At 37.6% G+C, this 21,609-nt stretch overlaps 1 protein-coding gene across 1 annotated transcript in view; it reads right to left on the bottom strand.

Moving 5' to 3' along the window:
- Positions 1–8,061: 8,061 nt before the first annotated feature.
- Positions 8,062–21,609, bottom strand: part of XIRP2 (xin actin binding repeat containing 2) — a 157,936-nt gene continuing 144,388 nt past the window's right edge. The window contains exons 8-10 of the mRNA XM_074967494.1: positions 11,808–21,261; positions 8,999–9,132; positions 8,062–8,189 (exon numbers count right to left, since the gene is read on the bottom strand). Coding sequence (XP_074823595.1) covers positions 9,038–9,132; positions 11,808–21,261 — 9,549 coding nt within the window. The 3' untranslated portion in view covers positions 8,062–8,189; positions 8,999–9,037. The remainder of the gene's footprint in view (positions 8,190–8,998; positions 9,133–11,807; positions 21,262–21,609) is intronic.

The raw sequence follows: 21,609 nt of genomic DNA, 5'->3' as shown, positions 1-21,609 counted from the left end.
AACCCATCTGCTTCCCAAATTAATTCAATTAGGTCTAAACCTAGCGTGTTTACAAATTAAAGTATTTTAAAGGGTGTTGCCGTATTTGACTCAATTCACTGAAACTATTTTATTTATATATAAACTCCTGATATTTCACCTCTGAAGTGCTGGTATTCCAGAGAATGCTGCCACCTTACACACAAAGGTCTAGCAAAAATCAGTCAGAAGTACTATGGTCATTTCTCTTTAGCCTGATATTCAAAACATTCATAGTCTACACTTTATGAATGGTAATGCTCTGCTCCTCTTACTCCCTCCTTTTTTTGGATGTTAAGAACTGTTACTCTCTTGCTAGTTTCACTTTGTTCTGGATAAGTTTTTCTTTATTTTGTTCACTTTTATTCATTGAAATTGGTGAGGTTTTAGAAAAATGACCCATGTTTCTGGATTCTTGTATGAATGAAGTTGCCCTATTGTCTCATTCTGCAATAGTTTAGAATATTGGAATTGCTATGGGAAAATACAAATAAACCCTATGAGATTTGCAGTGAATGCTTTAGAATTGGCCTGGTTTATACTTCTGTTGTCAGAATATTCATCAGTCACTTTGATGACTGTTCATAACACTCCCTTTATTTAAATGAGGCGGAGAATGAATGTGTACAACAAAGGTCATTCAGAGCTACTGTGTAAAGCTGTGTATGCACAGACACAGAGATTGGTACAGATGAATCAGAATAAGAGCAAAGCTTGAGTGATCTGTGATCAGAAGCTCTCAGATTTTTTTACAGCCTTACTCTTTTTCTTGTGATTTGTACATGTTGAACAATAATGTGTATCTTTAAGAAAACATGTTTCTAAACACCATATTTCAAATGCCCTCTGTTGCTCAACATACTTATATTTTATAAGATTCTTTTTTGTGACAAAACATAGGAAATAGGAGAAACATTTTCAACTGGGAAAAAATGTAGTCTGATTTCAAACCAGCCAAGACTAGACTTTCTCCAACTGTTAGACATGAAATACCCTCCTCCAGCTGTCTCAGTGAGATAGACACCTCTAACCATTTGCTATTCTTTAAGAGCCTGATCCACAGGCTGTTGAAGTCAATGAGAGACTTTCCATTGACTTCTATGAGCTTTGAATCAGGCCCTAACCCTGGATCAATCTTCCACTACTCCCAGAAGATATAAGGCTCATGCTCCATGTCAGATAGTTCTTTGCATGGAACCAGTTTTGCTTTCATGCCAGGAAAATCCCATCCCAGGTACTGCTGTTGGTCAGAGAATCCCTCTCCTTTTTACATTCCTGAAGTGGGGAATGAAATCCGGTAGCTGTTGGAGACAGAGTAGGAGGTCTGGCCAGGAGAGTGGGTGTCTCCACACAGAAAGTGTTTCGGAACAAAGCTCGTCTCAGCAGCCACAGAATCTCTCCTCCACCGAGCAGAGTGCTCCCTATTGGCTCCTCCTTAACTCAGGAAATTAGCCAGTCCTGAAACTGTAAAACATCTCAGGAGCGGCCAGCCTCTGAAGAGTTAATGGCAATTTGGGAGAAGACATCTAAGCTCATGTTAATTTTCCCTGGTTCTCCCAAGGTCAAACGTATGAGTTTTATGGGTGATTGTTATTTCAAAACACTCAAAGCCAGCTCCTCAGCTGGTATAAATCAGTGTTGCTCCACTAAAGTTAATGGAGTTATGATGCTTTTTACAGCTGAGGACCTTGTCTTCAGTAAACATTTAATTTAAAGAAAATGTGTAATGCACATTACCACATCTTGCAGCCCCATCTCACCTTTCTGTAGCTGCTATGTGCAGGACAGGAGAGCTCCCACATGCGAATTCATTCATGTGATTTCAGCATGTATCCCAACAAACAGACACTTATTCACTGAGTTTCAGCCTCATTCGTCTCTGATTACTCCTGCTTTGAGCTCTTGGACAAAGTCTCAGAGAGCTCTTAGTGCCAGCTTCATTTCCTCCCATCACTTACATTCTTTTGCAATTATTGGCTATCTACCACTATTACCTCTCTCCTTTATGAAGCATGTTTGCTAGGGCCACCCATATGATTTGCTTAAGGATGGCACGATGCTAGAAGTAGAAATCTGGTCTGGCTTTGGCCCTGGTAGTATGTGATTTACAATAGCTCTTCTCTTTCTCACTTTATTTCTCTTACAACAGGAAGGAAATATCCCTGTGGTCCATATCTTCTCTCTAACCTTGTTATGCTCTTTGAGTCTTCTCTTCCTGTAAGTTAATTTCCTAGTTAGAGGAAAGACTTATTTTTCTTTTGAACTTTTGTTGTTGTTACTTCATAAGATAATTTTCTGACAGAAGTATTAACTTTTCAGTGAAAGTAAACTGGTTGCACAGGTATACGTTGACATAAGTTACATCTGCCACTCTTATATCCTGAAGTTCCCCAGAGAGTAGTTATCAATGGTTCACAGTCATGCTGGAAGGGCATAACGAGTGGGGTCCCGCAAGGATCGGTTCTGGGTCCAGTTCTGTTCAATATCTTCATCAGTGATTTAGATAATGGCATAGAGAGTACACTTATAAAGTTTGCTGATGATTCCAAGGTGGGAGGGGTTGCAAGTGTTTTGGAGGATAGGATTAAAATTCAAAATTATCTGGACAAACTGGAGAAATGGTCTGAAGTAAATAGGATGAAATTCAATAAGGACAAATGCAAAGTACTCCACTTAGGAAGGAACAATCTGTTGCACACATACAAAATGGGAAATGATTGCCTAGGAAGGAGTACTGCGGAAAGGGATCTGGGGGTCATAGTGGATCACAAGCTAAATATGAGTCAACAGGGTAACGCTGTCGCAAAAAAAGCGAACAGCAATCTGGGATGTATTAGCAGAAGTATTGTAAACAAGACACGAGAAGTAATTCTTCCGCTCTACTCTGTGCTGATTAGGCCTCAACTGGAGTATTGTGTCCAGTTCTGGGAGCCACATTTCTGGAAAGATGTGGACAAATTGGAGAAAGTCCAGAGAAGTGCAACAAAAATGATTAAAGGTCTAGAAAACATGACCTCTGAAGGAAGATTGAAATAATTGGGTTTGTTTATTCTGGAGAAGAGAAGACTGAGAGGGGACATATCAGTCTTCAAGTACATAAAAGGTTGTTACAAGGAGGAGGGAGAAAAATTGTTTTTCTTAACCTCTGAGGATCGGGCAAGAAGCAATGGACTTAAATTGTAGCAAGGGAGGTCTAGGTTGGACATTAGGAAAAACTTCCTAACTGTCAGAGTGGTTAAGCACTGGATAAATTGCCTAGGGAGGTCATGGAATCTCCATCATTGGGATTTTTAAGAGCAGGTTGGACAAATACCTGTCAGGAATGGTATAGACAATACTTAGTCCTGCCTTAAGTGCAGGGGACTGGACTAGATGACCTCTCGAGGCCCCTTCTAGTTCTATGATTCTAAGTAATTGATCAGGACATGCAGGAGAACAAAACAGGCACAAGGGTGGATTTTAAAGCAGAAGGCTGAAATGTTATTAACTTTTTTTAACTTTAATCTCTCGCCAACTCACCCCAAAACAAAACATGTATTTGGGTCCAGTGCAGTGTTAAACGGCTTCATGCCAAATAACCAATATTCAGGGTTGTCCTGTTCAGACTAATTAGGATTCCACTCACCTCTGAATATTTTCCCACTGCAAAGTTTAATGTGGGTATTAATGAAAGGAACCATAATTTATGAACACTAAAGGTCTCCCCTTCTTGCTCCACGGTCCCCAGGACATTTCCTGGGTCTCTCAGTCATGTTTACCTCTGGGAACCATCCTCTGAGAGCCCCTCACCTACACAGGACACCAGCTGCAAGTGGTGACTAAATTATGAACTCCACTTCTAAAGTTACAACTTTTAAACACTGTTCTTATGCCTTATTAACCTTAAACCAGGCCTATGGGATGCTGCAAGAGAGGTGGAAAAACCCAACAAACACCTCATTTATGTGGGGGGGAAATTCTTTCCTGATCCCAAAAACTAGTGATCACACAGACCTATAGCATCATAGTGCAAACTATACCGCCATTATAGGGTAGGGAGGGCAGAGCAGCAAGTGCAACAGAATGGCTGCTACTTATTCTGAGGGCGTCACATACTGCAAGGCTCAAGGGGAAAAGCACAAGAGAATAAACTCTCCCTTGTCCACCAGAGACCAGGCAATAGCAGAAGGGAGAGGTAGAATCTCTCTTCTCTTCTCTTGCTCCATTTCTCACCTAGGCACAATCTCGATGTGCATTCTGGATAGGGGAAGAGTAGGGCCCAAAACAACTGAACTTGACCCTCTAATTCCACCCCTCCTCTCAGAACTCCAGGGGTTGTCTTTCCCCTGTTGGTCTGATCAAACATTTCCTACCTCACTGAGACAGGGGACCTTTCAGGAAAGTGTATTTAACTTGTTTGTACAAAATCTTTAGTTTTGCGGAAGACAAATTTACAAATATTCTATTTTTTATCGTTTACCATAATCACAACAGAATTTCAAAATATTCTACTAAAGGCATTTGAAAATTTGACATGGCTAAATCCTGAGTTCCTTATTCATTTTTTTCTCCGGCAGACTTTAATGAAATTGACTCTACAAGAGTTTGCCTAAGTAGAAACTGAGTTAGAAACTCAGGAGACGGCCCACAAGTAGTAAAAGTGTATTAAGAAGATTTTGGGAATAGGAGGAATAAACAAACTGCATGGCTTATATAGTCCCTCCCATGGAAAAACATCTGGAAGGTGAAAATTTACTTGGAAAGAGCTGTGAAAAGACACCACATCATCCTGTCAATTATGTGCACCGAGCTGCCCGTTGAAGAGGCAGTAGATATGACCTAAAATCCTTGGAGGCTGAGATTCTGTAATGTCCAAAGCCATCTTCTAAATCACAGGGTGTCCGCGGCAGTTCCATGATTCCCACCTCCGCAGGAAATCCAGGCTCCATTGAAGTCAATGGGAGTTTTTCCATTGACTTGAATGGAACCAGGATTTCGCCTCAGATGTACAGCTTGCTCCCTTACTGTGTTGCCTATACTTCCCTATCAGTGGTTTGGTCCTTCAGCATGGTCCACAGACTACTTCCATCCATCAAAGTTCTTATAAGGACACCTATCACCATAGTATCTGCCTTTCGTGCAGCAATCTAATTACACTTGAAAAGAATTTCTTACATTTCATGAGCATGGTCTGTGGTAGTTGAAAGACATATATAGTATACAACTTTGGATGGGAGAGTCCTCCAACCTACACACAATCACAGCCCCACATTTGGGCAATGTGCTGTACTCCTGGAGATATCCTGTGCTGCTGCTTAAACATTTGTAATTATTGCAGGAAACTGGCTACCTGTTCTACTTGTAAATTACTCCAAGTGATCCCCACTGTTGCATAGCAGAGGAGAATGTGTGGATCAGTGCTTGCAGAAATGGATAGTTTTGAACACTGTATTTTGGTTTCCCTACACAGAGATTTTTCCACATTCACTGTGACAAATATCCTCCTAAACTAAAATGATTACAGTCTGAATATTTCACAATTGTTTTAAAAAAAGTAGATGTAAAAAATATTCAAAAGAGAGATTTTATAAAGTGCTTTTTTATTATGCATTGTCAACAGTTAAATGATGTGTTGCTATTTCATGCAAGCTAGAATAATGTTAAGATAGCAAAAACATACTATGCCATAAAAGTGTTAAGGATAAAAAGCGCTAAATCTGAATAAGATTGTACAGTTTTAAATCTAAAACTGAGAAGCTGGTTTATCTAAAATTATTTTTGAAAAAATTAGTAAAATAACCACTGTTTTACTCCTGTTTTCCTGCATCTTGAATATTATCCCAATTCTACATGTGATGTTCTTCTTCATGCCATTTCCTCTACATTTTTACACACTTTATTTTTTGCTGTCATGCAACATAATGCACAGTAAACATCTCAGTGCTCCAAAGGGACATGATAATTTCAGAGAGACAGCAAAACTATATAATATCCATTATTATTTGCCCATTGGTTGTAGCCCCTGTTTCATTATTATTCCATTTCAAACCAAGTACTTCATGTTGTTGCTAGAAAAATACTTTTCTAATAAAAGCTAACAAGAAAAATTTACATAATTTATCATGGAGAAACAGCTTATTTACTTATAGAAATAACAATGCATGAAAAAAAATTGTAGAAATATTTTTCCTTATTCTTCTGCACACCAGGTGCATTACTTCTTAGTTCATTACAAATGATAAAGAACAGTGTTGGAATTAATGCATGGATCAGCAGGAAAGTCATATTTTAAAATATTGCCTGCAGCATAAAGAATTGTAGAAATACAAATCATGTGCATCCTGAACTGAAAAAAAACCTCATCATATTTTTGCCTCTCCATTGACTGAAAGATAATTTAAGCAAAAATAAAATATGAATAATTGGTGATATATAATACAAATAAACATTCATATATAATCTCTGTATATTAAATTCCTTAAGAAGTGCTATAGAATAACTGGATTACAGAAATGCCTAACCCACTAATTGTAGACATAAATAATATTTTACCACATACTTTATGAGTGACAATTTTGGATGATCATTTGTTTTATTCATAATCATCATAACATCTATTTCTTTTGATTTGCTCTTCTACAGTGAGATAATCAGACTTGACTTTATCTCCTTGAGATGATGGAACAGCTATATATCTTGAGCTCAGTAAATCTGAACTTGTGCTTGTGCCATTTGCTGACACTTCTGTTATTTCACCTTCTTGACAGATATTGATATCATGTAGTTCCATATCAGAATTCCCATGTTCTTTTGAATATGGACTGGAAGCATTTTTAGTTATGTCTACAGAATGTAACAGACCAATGTCTAAAAACATGCCGTCTTTTTCAGGAAAGCAAGGTGTTGTCACATTATCACATAAAGTAGTATGTAAGCTATTGTCAGTTTTTGATTCTTCCCCAACGCTTAGCAACTTGGTATCAAAAGGGAATGTTGTATTAGTGGTTTCCTTTAAAACTAATACGTTGCTGGTACAAGATTTTTGACTCGTGGCATCTGTATTAATTTGAACAAGACTATATGAGGTAACTTTATCTTTGGAGTTTTGTTTCTCAAGTGCAATATTTACAAAATCTCTAGAAGAGCTTTCTTGCAATTCAGGTATACCAAGTAGTTCTGCATTTCTTGGTTGATTTTCTAGGTTTTTGAAAGCATATTCAAACATGGTGCGATTTGCATGACTTAATTTTGTTACTGGATTAGGTATAACTGAGAGAGAGGTTTCCTGTCTACAGATGTTCAAGTGTGAAAAAGTTGTATAATTATTATTATTACTCATATTAAACTCTTTATAATTATCTAGTACTGTCTCCTTATCAATGTTAGTAACCTGTAAAACTTCTACACCACCAGATTCATTATTTTTTTCATCTTGCTTCTTCTCAGCACTCTGCATAACCACATTATGTTCATTAATATCCTTTCCACTATCCTCTCTATTCTCTGATCCTTCTGTTTCATTCATCTTATCTTCCACATTCTCATTTTTTTCATCTATTTCCTTACTGCCTACTTCAGTTATCTTTGCTTCATTGAAATTTATAACTTCTTCCCTCTCAGACATAGAACTAAAAGATGACTGTTGATTTTGTTGTGAGTCAACAATGTCATCTTTCTTTTGATCTCCTTTCTCTCTGAGATCACTATGGGTATTTTCTAGCTGAGTTTCATTTTTATTGCCCAGAGGTATATTTGTGTATGTTCTGGAGGCTTCTTGTGCAAAACCTTCTGGGGGCCACTTTGGCTTATTCATTTTAACCTCTTCTTCAACAGAAAATGTTTTTTGGGGTATCACATGATCTGTAGAAGGAGGCCATGTAATTTTTAATTTGCCTCTTTCTGTAGATCTTTTCAAATTGTCATCCAGAGTTTCAGAATGCACATATTGAATATCTGAATACAAGTCTGGTTCAATTTCTGTATTAAGCTTAGATTTGATAGTTGTCTCAATATTTGGATTTACCTCTTCAGCATGAACATTGCCAACTGAGCTTGTTTGGTCTTTGGAACTCCATAATTCTTTGTGTTGCTTGTGTCCAAAACCTTCATCATAATTTCCTTTAGACTTGAAAAGTTGCTTAAAATGGGGTTTACAGTATGCTTGTCCATGGAGAGATGCGTAATTTCCCAAGCTGTCAAATGGAAGAAAAGTTGTTTGATAGCATCTACAGATCTACCAAGAATAAATACACCAAGAATATTCTATTTTAGTTGACCTGATAAGTACTCAAAAATTACAGTATCTATAGATATCTTTATGTATATTTTAGCAAAGAAAAAATAACATTTATTTTTAATTTTAATATATGGGTCTCACCAAAAAAAGGATCTTTAGTATCTGAAACTTTATGTATTGTAAATTCCTATAAAAACTAAAATTTTTGGTAGCAAGAACCTCACTTTTATATCATAAAAATAATAATTAAAATATATAGATGATTATTTCCTACAGCTGTAGAAACACTTTACAGTAAATGGACTAAACTTAATGAAAGTATAGGCTGCTAAGAGGAATGATCTCTAGCACTTTATGTTTATGCTTTTTTAAAGTTCATGACAGTTGCTAGTGTATATGACAACCACTGAAGTCCTCTTTATTTTCCTACAGAACAGGTGGAAAACATGCAGTACCATCCAAGCTTCTCTTCACTTCTCTATTAGCACACTTCAGCCCTTTTCTGGGATGATAGGATTTAATCGTGTGTATGTTTACTTAGGCCTGGATCCTGCTCCCAATGAGGTAAAGGGAAAAATTCCTATTGACATTAGAAGTACAGGATCAGATCTATAATCCTTGCCTGGAAGAGCTTCCAGCTCTCTTGACTTCTGATCCAAAGCTCTATCTGCTGGTTAGCATTGATAGGAACAGGGTTGCCAGTTACAGCAGTACTTGGACTTCAAAAGCAGATTTTCTGTGAATGAATTGGTAGTTCCTCCTTACCTTAACTTACTGCCGCAGTGGTGACATCGGAAACATGATTTATGAAAGATTTGCTTGTTGACAAGTAGACATTCCATTGGATAAACTTTCTTTTGACAAAGTATGCATGTTTCCTTTTCCTGAAGTTGCAGTTTCTAGAAATAATATTTTATAAAGGTCATATATCGGTCCTCAGCCATGTGTTAGAATGTATTTCTAAAAGATGTCACTTTATCAGTCCATGCACAAAATGAATGGTTTATATGGAAAACTGCAAAGCTGATTGATTTTTGTCAGTTCATCCATGAATTGATAAGTAATCTACAGATTTTAGGGATAAACTATAATTCAACTAATTGTAATACTTTGAAAGCAAAATCCTGTTTACTTTTTCTGGTGAGTAGTTTCATGAATTTGAATAGGACTTCACTTCAGGAAGCCAAGCAGAATTTGGCCCTTTGTATGTAATAAACATTTGTTTCTTAAAGTGAGATGGTATCATAAAAAGGAATGTTAAGTTGGACTGAGTATGTTTATATAGAACGCACCTCTTTCAATCTGCAATGTCATTTAGAGATATATACGCAGAGGGTGAATGTTTGAAACTGTGATTAGAAAGCTTTGCTTAATTATGCCAGAAGCACATCAAGGAACTTCATTACTGCATTAACCTGAAAACTACACGCACATATGTTGCAAATATGATAGGGATATAATTATTTTTACAGTTTTCATGTTCATGGCTGGTGTTTTGTTCAGTTAATTTGCAAGAGAGAATTAGCTACAATACTGATATTAGCTAATTATATCAAATCCTTTCTTTTATGAAGCATAATTGATTGTAAAGGAAACTAGCTATACTCCAAAGTACAAAGCACCAGTAGAAAGTTTATTTCAGGAAGGTGAGGGGCAGGAAGAGACAGAGATAACAGACAATCTGCAGAAAGCTACACTGCTATTCTGTCTTGATTTATGAATCAAATCAAATCCATGCTAACAGGCAAATACAAATAATACAGCATTATAGTGGGCTAAATCCTCTGCTGATATAAATGGTGCTGCTCCATTATCAACAGAGTTCTGCACCCATTTACACCAGCAGAGAATGTGGCCCGCTCTACTGTTATATTATTTGTATTTGCCTGCTAGTATTGATTTTATAGCAATTCGTAAATCAAGACAGAATAGCAGTGTAGAATACACAACTGTGCCAGTATCTCCTAGAGCTGTGCAAAAATCCAAGGAGAAATTAAAAATCTTCAAAATTTGCTTAGAAATTACCTGAATGCAAAAATTTCCCCATAAGTGAATAGTCTAATCAAAGTTGATTGTGAAGTTATCTTTGTACTCATGTCCCTGAAAATTTCAAACAACTCTTTGCAGTACAGTCTGGATTTAGTTTCCTGTTGTTAGCCTGAGGGGAAGGCCCATGGTTGAACTCACACAGTATTTTGACAGGTTCCCTGACTGTCTAAGGGATGTCCACATGAGGAACTGGGTTGTGTGATTCCCAGCTCAGGAGACATTCCCATGCTAGCTGTGAGCTGGCAGGCTAAAAACAGAGCTTAGCTATGGCGGCAGAGTGGTGGGAGGGGCTAGCCGCCCCAAGTATGTACCGGTCCAAGATGCTAGGTATGTATTCAGAGTGGCTTGCCCCTCCCACCACTCATGCTGCTGCAGCTATACTCTGTTTTCAGAACACTAGCTCAATCAGAGCTAGCCTGTGTATGCCTCCTCGAGCTGGGAATCACACCAAGTGTAGATATACCCTCTGCCTTAGAAATATATACCTAAGCTAGAGACAGTGAGTGTAGTAAGGCTATGTCTTCATTGTGCAGTTAACCCAGGGGGCAGGTATCCTGTCTGAGCACCATAGTATCCTAGCATGGGTGTGAGCAACTACACTGCAATATAATATAATTAACGTAAAGCAGCTCCAAATTTGGGTCAGTGGTTTTTCTGTGTGGATGGTAGAGAAGGTTGGGCTAAAATACAAGTAAGACCCCAAATTAACTGTGCAGTGAAGACATTTTTGATTCATTTTCCCAGGCCTGGATGGAGCACTGAAGCCACGGGGACCCAGGCCTCTGTGGGAGAAGGAAGTGTCTCACAGAATGGCAGGGCCCTTAGAGAAGAGAGAGGAAGGGGATATTTCCCTCCGAACAATGGACAGTAGTGTGAAAGTGACTTTTGCATTTTTGTGTATTTCAATGCAAGATAATATTTCAGAAGAGTATGAATTTGCCCAACAAGAAATAGCAAAAGTTTTCACATTAAATTTTGTAAACTTCTTTACTTTTGCACACATTTAATTAAAACCTACCCTAAACAAAATTCATTTTGTTCAAATTCAAGTTTTGTGATTTAGCAAACTTAGAACAGATGCATATAAAACATGCAGATTGTTATACCATTATCGCTATGTTTGATTGCATGCAAACACAGAAGTCACTTAACTATTTATCTCAGTTAAAAGCACAATGCCAGCTATTTGCTGCTGTAAGAAATGAAATGCATTCTATACATATTTTTGTTCCAATACTAATTCAAATGCAATATTTACCTTGGCAAGAAAGTCCTTAAAACGCTACATATCAGTATTTGTTAGTCACACACTCAGCACATCACTTAAAGCGTTTGGAAAGGGAAAATGATTAAAGATTGCTGAGAGAAAAAGAGAGAGCAAAAGTGAGGAAAAGTTTTGTTAGTTTTATGTTACTTTGTTCTTTGATTATAAACACACTTTTCATTAATTGCACAATATACTGAGGTTGAATCACTTTTTAAAAAAAGTTGTTAAGGTTTCTTCACACTTTGCATGCTTATTTACCACTGATAAATGCTGATTCCTGGTGGAAACTACTTTTCACTTCAGCTTCAGAAGTATCTGAGACACTGTAGCCAAGACTATTAAACACTCTTTCACTTTCCTGCCACGTCTTCTGAAAATTCCTTAGTAGTTCTTCTGGTGAATCAGCAGCAGAAATATCCAAAATGTGTCCTGAGATTACATCTTCATATGTTGGAGGTGCATGCTTGAAGCCAAATCCTGACTGCACACCATCAGCACTTTGTGATGTAGAGGTGGCAATCCTTGATTCAGTGACTGTGTTGGCAAATCTACCCAGACCAGAAGCATGGTCAGTATGACACTTTGCTTCCAAGCAAACCAGGGGTTCAAATGAGTGCTCTTTATCTTCACATTGCTTTTGTTTATAAGATATACCTTTCTTTGGGTCTCTTGGCTGCCTATAAGGAGAGTTTCTGAAGGTATCTTTTTGCTTTTGATTCTCCAGAGATGTCAGTTCAAATTCATCCTTGCTAAATGTGTGTTTGTCTTGTTTTATTTTGCTATTCATTCCACCCCTTTCAAAAACTCTTTTCTTTGATTTCACATCAAATCCTGGATTGTCCTCTGATTTCCCTAATAACATATCCATTTCATCTACACTCTCATAGTCTACTCTTTCAACTACTGTGACTGGTTCCTTTTTTGTATGTCTTATTTGCTCAGATGCTTCAAACCTACGAGTAAGCCCTGACTGGTCAATTTTAGGGACCTTAAAACTCACTGTATGTGGCTTTAAGCATTCTGGAATGTTTACTGGATCTTGGTGCGTGTCGTTGTTGTTTTTCTCTGCTTTTCTATTTTCTTCACATGTTTCTTTTATGTCCTTTACTGTACCAGCAGTTACTTGAGATTCATTTATCGTTGCTGAGGATAAAGGCTCCATCATAGCATGTGTTTCAATCTTAATTTGTCTACGAAGAGTTGCAGGAGATTTAACAATCTCTGATCTTTTTTCTACAACTGGAACTGGTGTTACTGACCAGTGTTGAGTTACTCCTTGAGATAGCTTTGCTGTGGTGCCTTTCAGTTTGGCCAGTTGTTCAGAACGGCTCCTTGGAGGAGAGGGGGAAGAGGCTGGCCTTCGAATTGTAGATATTGGTGTTGCAGATCTGCGTGATGGGGGAGGAACAGGAATACTTTCTCTCTGGATGGAAGATGAAGAGAGTGCTTCCTTCAGAGGAGATTCTGTCCGTTTAGATTCAATTGTTATATAAGTAGGTGATGGCGATCGCATTTTTAAGGCTTGAGAAGAAGTTCTGAATTCTGTCTGTTTGATTCCATTGGACTGCTGTATAATTTCATGGTGCACTGATTCTTCTTTTATAACCTCTTTCATTTGATGTGAATCTCTTCTGTTGGAGCCAATGCTGATTTTTGATATTTTCTGTGACAAGCCTCCAGAACTAACAGAGTCATTTCTGGATTTCACTGTTTTTGTGGCCATCATAGCTGTCTGGATTGTGTCTTCACATGAGGCTAGTATTTTGACTGCTTGATCTTTAATATTTGATAGCTCTTCTGTCATCCTTTCTAAATTATTTTCTGTTGCAATATGAACTATATTTTTCTTTCTTTCTTGGTCTATAAGCCATACTGGGATATTATTTAAAAATGTCTGAAATGCTTTCATACCATTTTTATTTGGCTCAGCTTCAAACTGTTTCACTCTTGACAAAACTTGCTGCAGTTCCTCCCGTTTCCTTAAGAATTCTAATATATCTACTGCAAATTTTTCATCGTTCAGCTGAGATCCTTTTGATGGAGGAGAAAATAAAGGTTTGCTCTGGGTAATCTCTTGTTTTGGATCTGTCTTCTTCATAAGGACTTGTTTTAGTTGTATGCCCTTGTCTTTGACACATTCGCTTTCTTGCAGACTATTATATTGCTGGGATAACTTTTTATTTTGATCTTTATTTTCAGAAACACACACATTATTTTGCTCAACAATTTGAGTCTGTGAGTCATGACGTGTATCAATTACGTTTTGCTTGACTATTTTCTCTGTTGATTTATTCTTAAACTGATCTTGTTTTTCTGGAATTGTTACTTTTTCTTCTTTTGGACAAACCTGGCCCTGATTTACTACTTTAGCCATTGAGACTTTCTCATGCTTGAATTCTCCTTTTTCTGTTTCTTTCTCATTAACTAATTTTTGTTTCACTTGACTGCCATCTTTTTGGCTTACTTCTTGCATATTCTCTATGTGTTCTAAAGGTGTTTTTTCTCTCAGCACCTTTCCATCAACATGCTTCTGGTGATATTCTTTTGCAACACTTTGTTTTTTCCTAGCATTAGTACTTATGTCTTCTCTCTGTTTTTCCCGATTTTGTTGTTTGACAACATTTTGAACATTAGTTTCCTGTTGTTTTTTGTGAGTCTCAGAATCTTTGTGTGTTTCATGTAAGCTTTGATCTACAATTGGAAGCTTGATAGTTTTAACTTTGAAATGAGGGGAGATAATTTTATTTTTGGACACGTGCAACTGCTCCACAGTCTTCAGCTGCTCTGCCTTATGCAAAGTATGTTCTTGATGGATTTGTTCCATTTGACAAGATAAATTATGTTTTGTAAGATCCTTTGAACCTTGTGGTACTTTTTTTCTAATATGATCTTCTGCTGAGGTTTCTAAAATGTTTTGAAGCTGCTCAGTAGCTGATGATACTATTAATGATGCAGAGAGTTGTTTACCTCGAGATCCTGTTGCTTGTAAACTGACTTGAAAGTCAGAATCAGAGGGTGTCGTTTTTTGTGGAGTTACAGGGGGAACTGAACCTTGTAAAGGAGTTTGATCCTGCTTGCTTGATTTTTGAAATGGTACACAATTTACTGACTCTGTTTGAACTGGACTTCCCCGAATCTCGCTGTTTGTTCTGGCAGTCTCATGACAAAATCTTTTGACTTGCACTTTCTCCATCTCCTCCCTTTGCTGTCTATATTTTTCTTCAGCAATCATTAAAGGGGTTTTAAATTTTCTGACATAAGGTTTCGGTTTTATTTGTGTTGGCTCTGCTGGAAGGGAAGGAGATCTTTTAAGAGGAAAGACCACTCTTTTCTTGGCCAGCGGTGTCTCTTGCAGAGCTTTGGGTGGAGGATTAATCACTTCTGAAACAGATGATGGCCTTTTTACCCCTTCTGTTTTTGTATCAGTTGTCTCCTGTTTCTGTTCATAGCTAACCACATTCACCAGAGCTGTGGAATTTTTGCTTTCTCCTGCTGCTGTGGTAATATCCATTTCTCTGTGTGTCTGAAGAACAGTTAGTTCAATTTTCGGAGGCGTTTTAGACTTGTTAATGTCTAGCCCCTTAGAAGGCTGCATTTTGAGGAATTTATTTGAAGATGGAACCCCAGCTGGTTTACCTGATGATGTTTTAGCCCGAGCATTAAATTGCAGTGGCTTAGGCAGTGACTGTTCTGGATATTTTGGAAAATGTTCTTTCTTTTGCTTTGGTTGAGAAGTAGGAAAAATCACCAGGGGTGGGGGTGGGAGCGGTAGAGGGAGAGGGTGCAGAAACTCACTTTCAGATTTGTCATCTATCGGTGGTGGGGGAGGAGGAAAATGATCAAACTCAGTTTTGGTCTTGTTGATAGGTGATGGAGGTGAAGAAAACATATGTCTGTCAGATGGCATCATTAATGGAGGTGGAGGAGGTGGCAGAGGAAATTCAATTTCAGATGATGCTACTGATGGTGGTGGTGGAGGAGGAGGGGGTGATGGTGGTGGAGTAGATGAGGAATCTATTTCTGGCTTATCTTTCCCCACAGCATTCTTGGCTGGATTTACAGGATTTTTCACTGCAAATTGGAAGTCTGATTTAGCAGGTTCCACTTTAGTCTTTCCTATAAACTGTCCTACAGGTTTCTTATTTTTCTGATGAACATCTCTCTTTTGCTTCCTTTCAGTTTCTTTAAATTTATTGAGTACTTCCTGTGTGACTTTTACTTCTTGTTTGTTGTTTATATTCTGTTCTGCTGTCATGGAAACTACAGCTTGCCCCAGCTGAACGTTTATTTCATTCTCTGCAAAAACGTCTCTAGAATGCTGAGCTTGTTTTGTTTCTTGCTTTAGAAAATGGCCAGGGGCCTTAGAAATCCCACTAGCTGGCATTTTAATTGGTTGTCGTGTAGTTCTGGATTTGGAGCAGTCAACATCAGTTGACATTTTTGCCTTTTGTGTTGTCTCCTTCTGACAGCTTAGGTTGGAATATTCATTGTCTTTATGCTCATGAAGTAGATTCTGTTTCTTTTCAGCTATTTTTTCTATGGACTGCACACCCCTGGTGGTGCTGTCCCTTTTCAAAGCTCTACATGTCTCTGATTTCTCTGTTCTCACATCTCTCTTAACTTTACCACGGAAAGAAGACTGGCTGGTCACATGTTTTGCTTCTTTTTTTACATTGCTTTTATCCTTTGATTCATCCACTTTTTTGATGACCATGTGTTGAGAATTAGATAAACTTTCTGAATGTTTTTTATCTACATCAATTGACTCAGTGCTCTGTTCTTGTTCTAAATGGATCTTTCTGTTACCTTGTCTACCTTCTTTGAGGAAAGTCTCATTTTCAGCATGTGTTTCCTCATGATGTTCATGGACAGATTTAACATTCTTTTGCAGATTATGTGACCTGTTACTTTGGTGCTTGGCTATATCCTGTGTCTGGATGGTGCTTTTTATATCTCCATGACCACTTACTTGAAGCTGTACCATTTTCTTTTCTGCAGAGTCTTCTAGGATGTTTTGTCCAGCAGTCTGAATATCTCCTCTGATTACATCTTCTGTGTCTACTCGCTTGAAAGACTTCTGAGCTTCTTTTAAAGATCTTAATGTTGACTCAAGGTCACCTCGAACAACCTCTTTTTTCAGAACTTCAGTTTTTGTGGTTATTTCTTTTTCAAGGGACTCAATGGCCTGCTTAATATCACCAGGGATGACATCAGGCTTCTCTGTTTCTTTCAGTTGATAGGCTGATTCTTTAAGAGACTTCAGTATTGTGAGAATGTCGGCTTTTATAATTTCTTCCTTTTCTGTAACTGTTGTCTGATTTATGGCCTGACTGAGGGAATTTAAAGTTGCTTTCAAATCACCTTTTATAATATCTTGTTTATGTACATGACAAGATGTATTTTGTGGCTCTGTCATAAAAATTTTAACTGCATTAGCCACATCTCCAGGAATGATGTCAGTTTCATTAACTGTACGTTGAATCTGAAACTTCTGTTTCTTTAGTAACAGCTTTGTGCCTTCTACATCACCACCAATTATTTCCTCCTCCTCCTCCTCCTCCTCCTCCTGTTTCCTGGTTGTAATTGTTTCAATTGACCCTGTCTGAAGTAGTTTCAGATAATCCAAAGCTCCGGATTCTATGCATGTTGTGAAAAACTGAACGTTGCCTCTCTCTGAATCATCTATTTTAGCTCTTTGGGATATTTCATTATTCATTGTGGAAGACAGAAGGTTGTGAATAGTATGTTTCACATCACCACCTATCACTTCATCATGCTGGATTTTATTGTCAGCCCTTTTGTGAAGGAGAGAATAGAGTGTCATGTTAATATCACCTCTCTCATTTTCCTGAATTAAAATTCCTCGTTTTACAGAACTATCCTGACTAAACAGGTTTTTTATAGCTTGCTGTATATCACTTTTCACTATCTCTTCTTTTTCAACATGAACATCTGTTGATCTGGTCAATAATTGAGCTTTGGTCAAATCGACATTGCCCTTTTCATCTTCATTTATTGTAATTTCTCTTTTGGTACTGCTTCTTTTGGACAACAGGTTCATCATTATGTTTCCTAGATCCCCTCTAATAATCTCTTCCTTTTGTATTTTAGGAGTCTCTTGATTCATTAGTTTATATTTTGCCATTCTGACATCTCCAATTTCATCTTCCTCAAGGATAATTCCATGATACTCAATGACTTTGTGAGAGTAAAGTTCTTGTAAAGTTTCTTTGATACTTTTCCCTATAATTTCTTGCTTTTCAACCTTATTTTCATTAAATTCATGGAAAGGTGTCGTTTCAAAAAGCCATGTTGTTGTCTTTACATCTGACTGAGGAATTTCTTCCCTGGTTATTTTTATTTCACTTTCATCAGTTTCCTTAATGGAATCTAAAGGCTGGTTTTCAAAAAGCCACACAGCATGCTGAACATCACCTTCTTGCACATCTTCCTTTGTGACTGTCTTGACATCTTTATACTCTGACCCTTCTCCTCTAATCTCATCTACAGGGTGTGTTTCAAATAACCAAGTGGAAGTTTTAACATTGCCCCGTTGGATTTCACTGACACTTACTGTTCTTACATACATGCCTTTATTGAGTCTTTCAGACTCAAATAATTGTTTGTTGGCCTTCACATCACCACCTTGGACATTGTCAATAGTGGGCACAATTAATTTTTCATCATCTGAAATTCTGTCGAGTGGTCGTGTTTCAAACCTGTATCTGACAGAGCTCACATCTCCTTTCTGAATATCTTCCTGGGTGACAGCTCTAATAACATACACATTATTTGATTCATTAATAGATCCTAAAGGTTTTGTTTCAAACAACCACCTAGTCCCACGTACATCTCCATGAATCACTTCTTCCTTCTTAACTGTTGTCACTTCATGATAATACCCTTCTTTGTCTTGAATTGCATAAAGTGGCTGGGTTTCAAACAGCATTCTGTAGTTTTTCACATCTCCTTTTGTTATTTCTTCACTAATAGTTTTCTTGGTGGTGGTATCTGCAGATCCATCTTTAATCTGGTCTAATGAAAATGTCTCAAATATAAAGCAGCCTTTTCTTACGTTCCCACCGTGTATATCTGTAACTGTTCTGACTAATCTACCATCTTCTTGGTTCTCTTTTATTGCATCAATAGAATGGTTTTCAAAAAGCCATTGGCAATGTAGAACATTTCCTTTCTGTATATCTTCACTTTGTACAGTTTTAATTTTTTCCAAAACTTCCTCTGAACTGAAATGTATGGAATCTAGTGACTGGTTTTCAAATTTATATTTCATGGTGGAAACATCCCCAGGCTGGATATCAATTTCCACTACTCGTTTGAATTCCTTTTCTTCTTCTCCTTGTATATTTTCTAGATTTTCTGTCTCAAAAAGGAAACATGCTGTACTGACATCACTTCCTTGAATATCCTCCTGATTCACAGTGTGTAATTTTACTCTTGTTTCCGATTCATCTTTTATTGCATCAAGCGGCTGGGTTTCAAAGAGCCAAGTACAGGTTTTGACATCTCCTTTATGTACCTCTTCACTGTCAGTCACTATCTCAACCTTGTCATACAGTGATTCCATTGGCTGAGTTTCAAACAGCCATCTACACATTTTTACATCTCCTTTAATAATGTCTGTAGTCTGTTCTGTTTTACTTTCTTCGCTTTCCATATTGTTAAAATATTTAATAGAATCAAGAGGCTGAGTTTCAAACAACCATTTAGCTGTTTTCACGTCACCTGATTCTACTTCTTGTGAAGATATTCCTTTGATAATCTGGATTTTTTTAATGCTCTCATCAAATTGGTCAACAGGCCTTGTTTCAAACAGCCACCTGCAGCTTCTTACATCACCTCTTAAAACTTCTTCTTGTCGAATTGTTTTAACTTCATGATATTTCCCAAGACTATCTTGAATTGCGTATAATGGAGTTGTTTCAAAAAGAGCTTTATTCAACTCTACAGTTCCTCTCCTTATTCCTTCCACATGGATTTTATGTGATTCATCATATTTACTTAAATTGCTTGATTCAAATATATGTTTGTAGCTACTCACATCTCCTCTGTCAACTTCTTCAAGTTTCACTGTTGTTATAAATTCCTTTCTTTCTTCTCTAATCTGTTCAAGAGGTTTAGTCTCAAAAATCCATTTTTGATGTCTCACATCACCTTTTTCTTCCTCAGTGGCAACCACCTTTTGAAGCCTACCAATATCTGGGCTATCCTTTAAAGCATCCATTGGTAGTGTTTCAAATAAGTGTTTAGTAGTGCTTACATCACCTCCTATTATTTCTTCAGGTGGCAGATGAGTTGGGTCATCATTATCTTTTAGGGTATCGAGAGGTTGAGTGTCAAAAATCCAGCATTTTCTACAGACATCAGCCCCTAGAATAGCTTCCTTCTTAGTGACAGATACTTCTGAGTCCTCCTTGATAGTATCCAAAGGTTGTGTTTCAAACACCCACTTTGCCTTGTGCACACCACCTTTAATGCTTTCCTCCATAGAGATTCCACGAACAACTTTAATTTCCACAGAATCTTTGTTAATCATATCCAGGGGCCACGTTTCAAACATCCAGCGTGCTGTTCTAACATCTCCTTTTTCAATGTCTTCTCGGTGAACAGTTTTAATCTCCAATATTTGACCTAAGATGTCTTTAATAACGTACATTGGTTGAGTTTCAAAATGCTTTATGCTTCTCTTCACATCTCCTTTAACCTCTTTAAGCTCAGATTTGAGCTGCAGCAAGTTAACTTCATCCACTGAGTGTAGCTGCCCAAGCTTATCCAGATGCTGGGTTTCAAACATGTACCTCACAGTTTTGACATCACCTCCGGTAATTTCTTTAATGAAAGTTTCATCTTGTTCATTGTCATGATGAATTTTATTCATTGAATCTAATGGCTGGGTTTCAAACATCCACGTGGCTGTGCGGACATCTCCTCTCGATAAATCTGGAATTTTGTCTGTATTTTCTGCAGAGTTTGAAGAATGTGTACCCAGGGCATCGATCGGTTGTGTTTCAAACATCCAGGTAGTATATTTTACATCTCCACCTGCAATGATTTCTTGATCTCCTATGCTTTTAATGTTGCTCAGTTCAGGAGATTCATCTTTGATTGAATCCAAAGGCTGGTTCTCAAAGACCCATCTCATAGACTGAACCTCTCCTTTTAGGATTTCATCCCATTCTAGGTATTCTCTCTCAGGGCTCATACACTTCTGAGGGCTATTACGAGTGTTTTCAAAGACATATCTAGTTTGCTGTACATCTCCTGATACATAGCTGCCTATTTCAACCTTACTAGATACAATATCAGAAACTTCATTAAAATATTCTTTTTCTAAATTCTTTCTTAATTCTGGGTGAATATGTTTGTATAAACGTTTTAATTCATATAAATTTCTTTGCTTTGAATATAAGTCTTTGGGGATTGTGGGCTTTGCTGGAGAGATGGATGGTTCAGGGGACTGGGAAAACTCTTTCATTTCTGATGGCACTTGTAGTATGTTTGGTGGGGGAGGAGGGGGAAACTCTTCTGTGCTTCCATATTTAGGGGAGTTGGTGTAAGCTGTAACAGCAGCAGCAGTTCCATATTCTGTTTTTTGTGTCACAGAAGTTTCGTGTACTCTACTTGCTGAAGCAGTGGCAGTAGAAGAGAAGCTCACTGCAGAAGGCCATACAGTTTCTTGGAACTCATTTTCAATCTTTAGGGGACAAAATTAGTATTTTAAAGAAATCATTTCTAAGACCACAACTTTTATTCATTCTATTCAAAGGGCTTAGTCCTGCAAGATGCTGAGCAATGGGATTGCAATGGGAGCTGAAGAGACCCAGCACCTCCAGGAGTTGCTCAGAACCTTGTAGAATTGAGCCTAAAGGGAACATGCTGTTTTAACACAGCCTATATAAGGAAGGTAATGTACTTATTTCAAAGAGATGCACAGTGATTTTGCAGCTTTGCTTTCTCTGCTGCAACCAACGCACATTGTATCATTTATCAGCAGTTTATATTTGTTCCATTCATTGATGAAATTGATATTCTCTGCGTTTAC

Source organism: Natator depressus, chromosome 11 (genome assembly GCF_965152275.1).
Source record: "Natator depressus isolate rNatDep1 chromosome 11, rNatDep2.hap1, whole genome shotgun sequence".
In the NCBI taxonomy this organism is placed as follows: domain Eukaryota; kingdom Metazoa; phylum Chordata; order Testudines; family Cheloniidae; genus Natator; species Natator depressus.
Note: the sequence above shows the minus strand (reverse complement) of the source record. Positions and strands in the feature narration are given on the sequence as shown.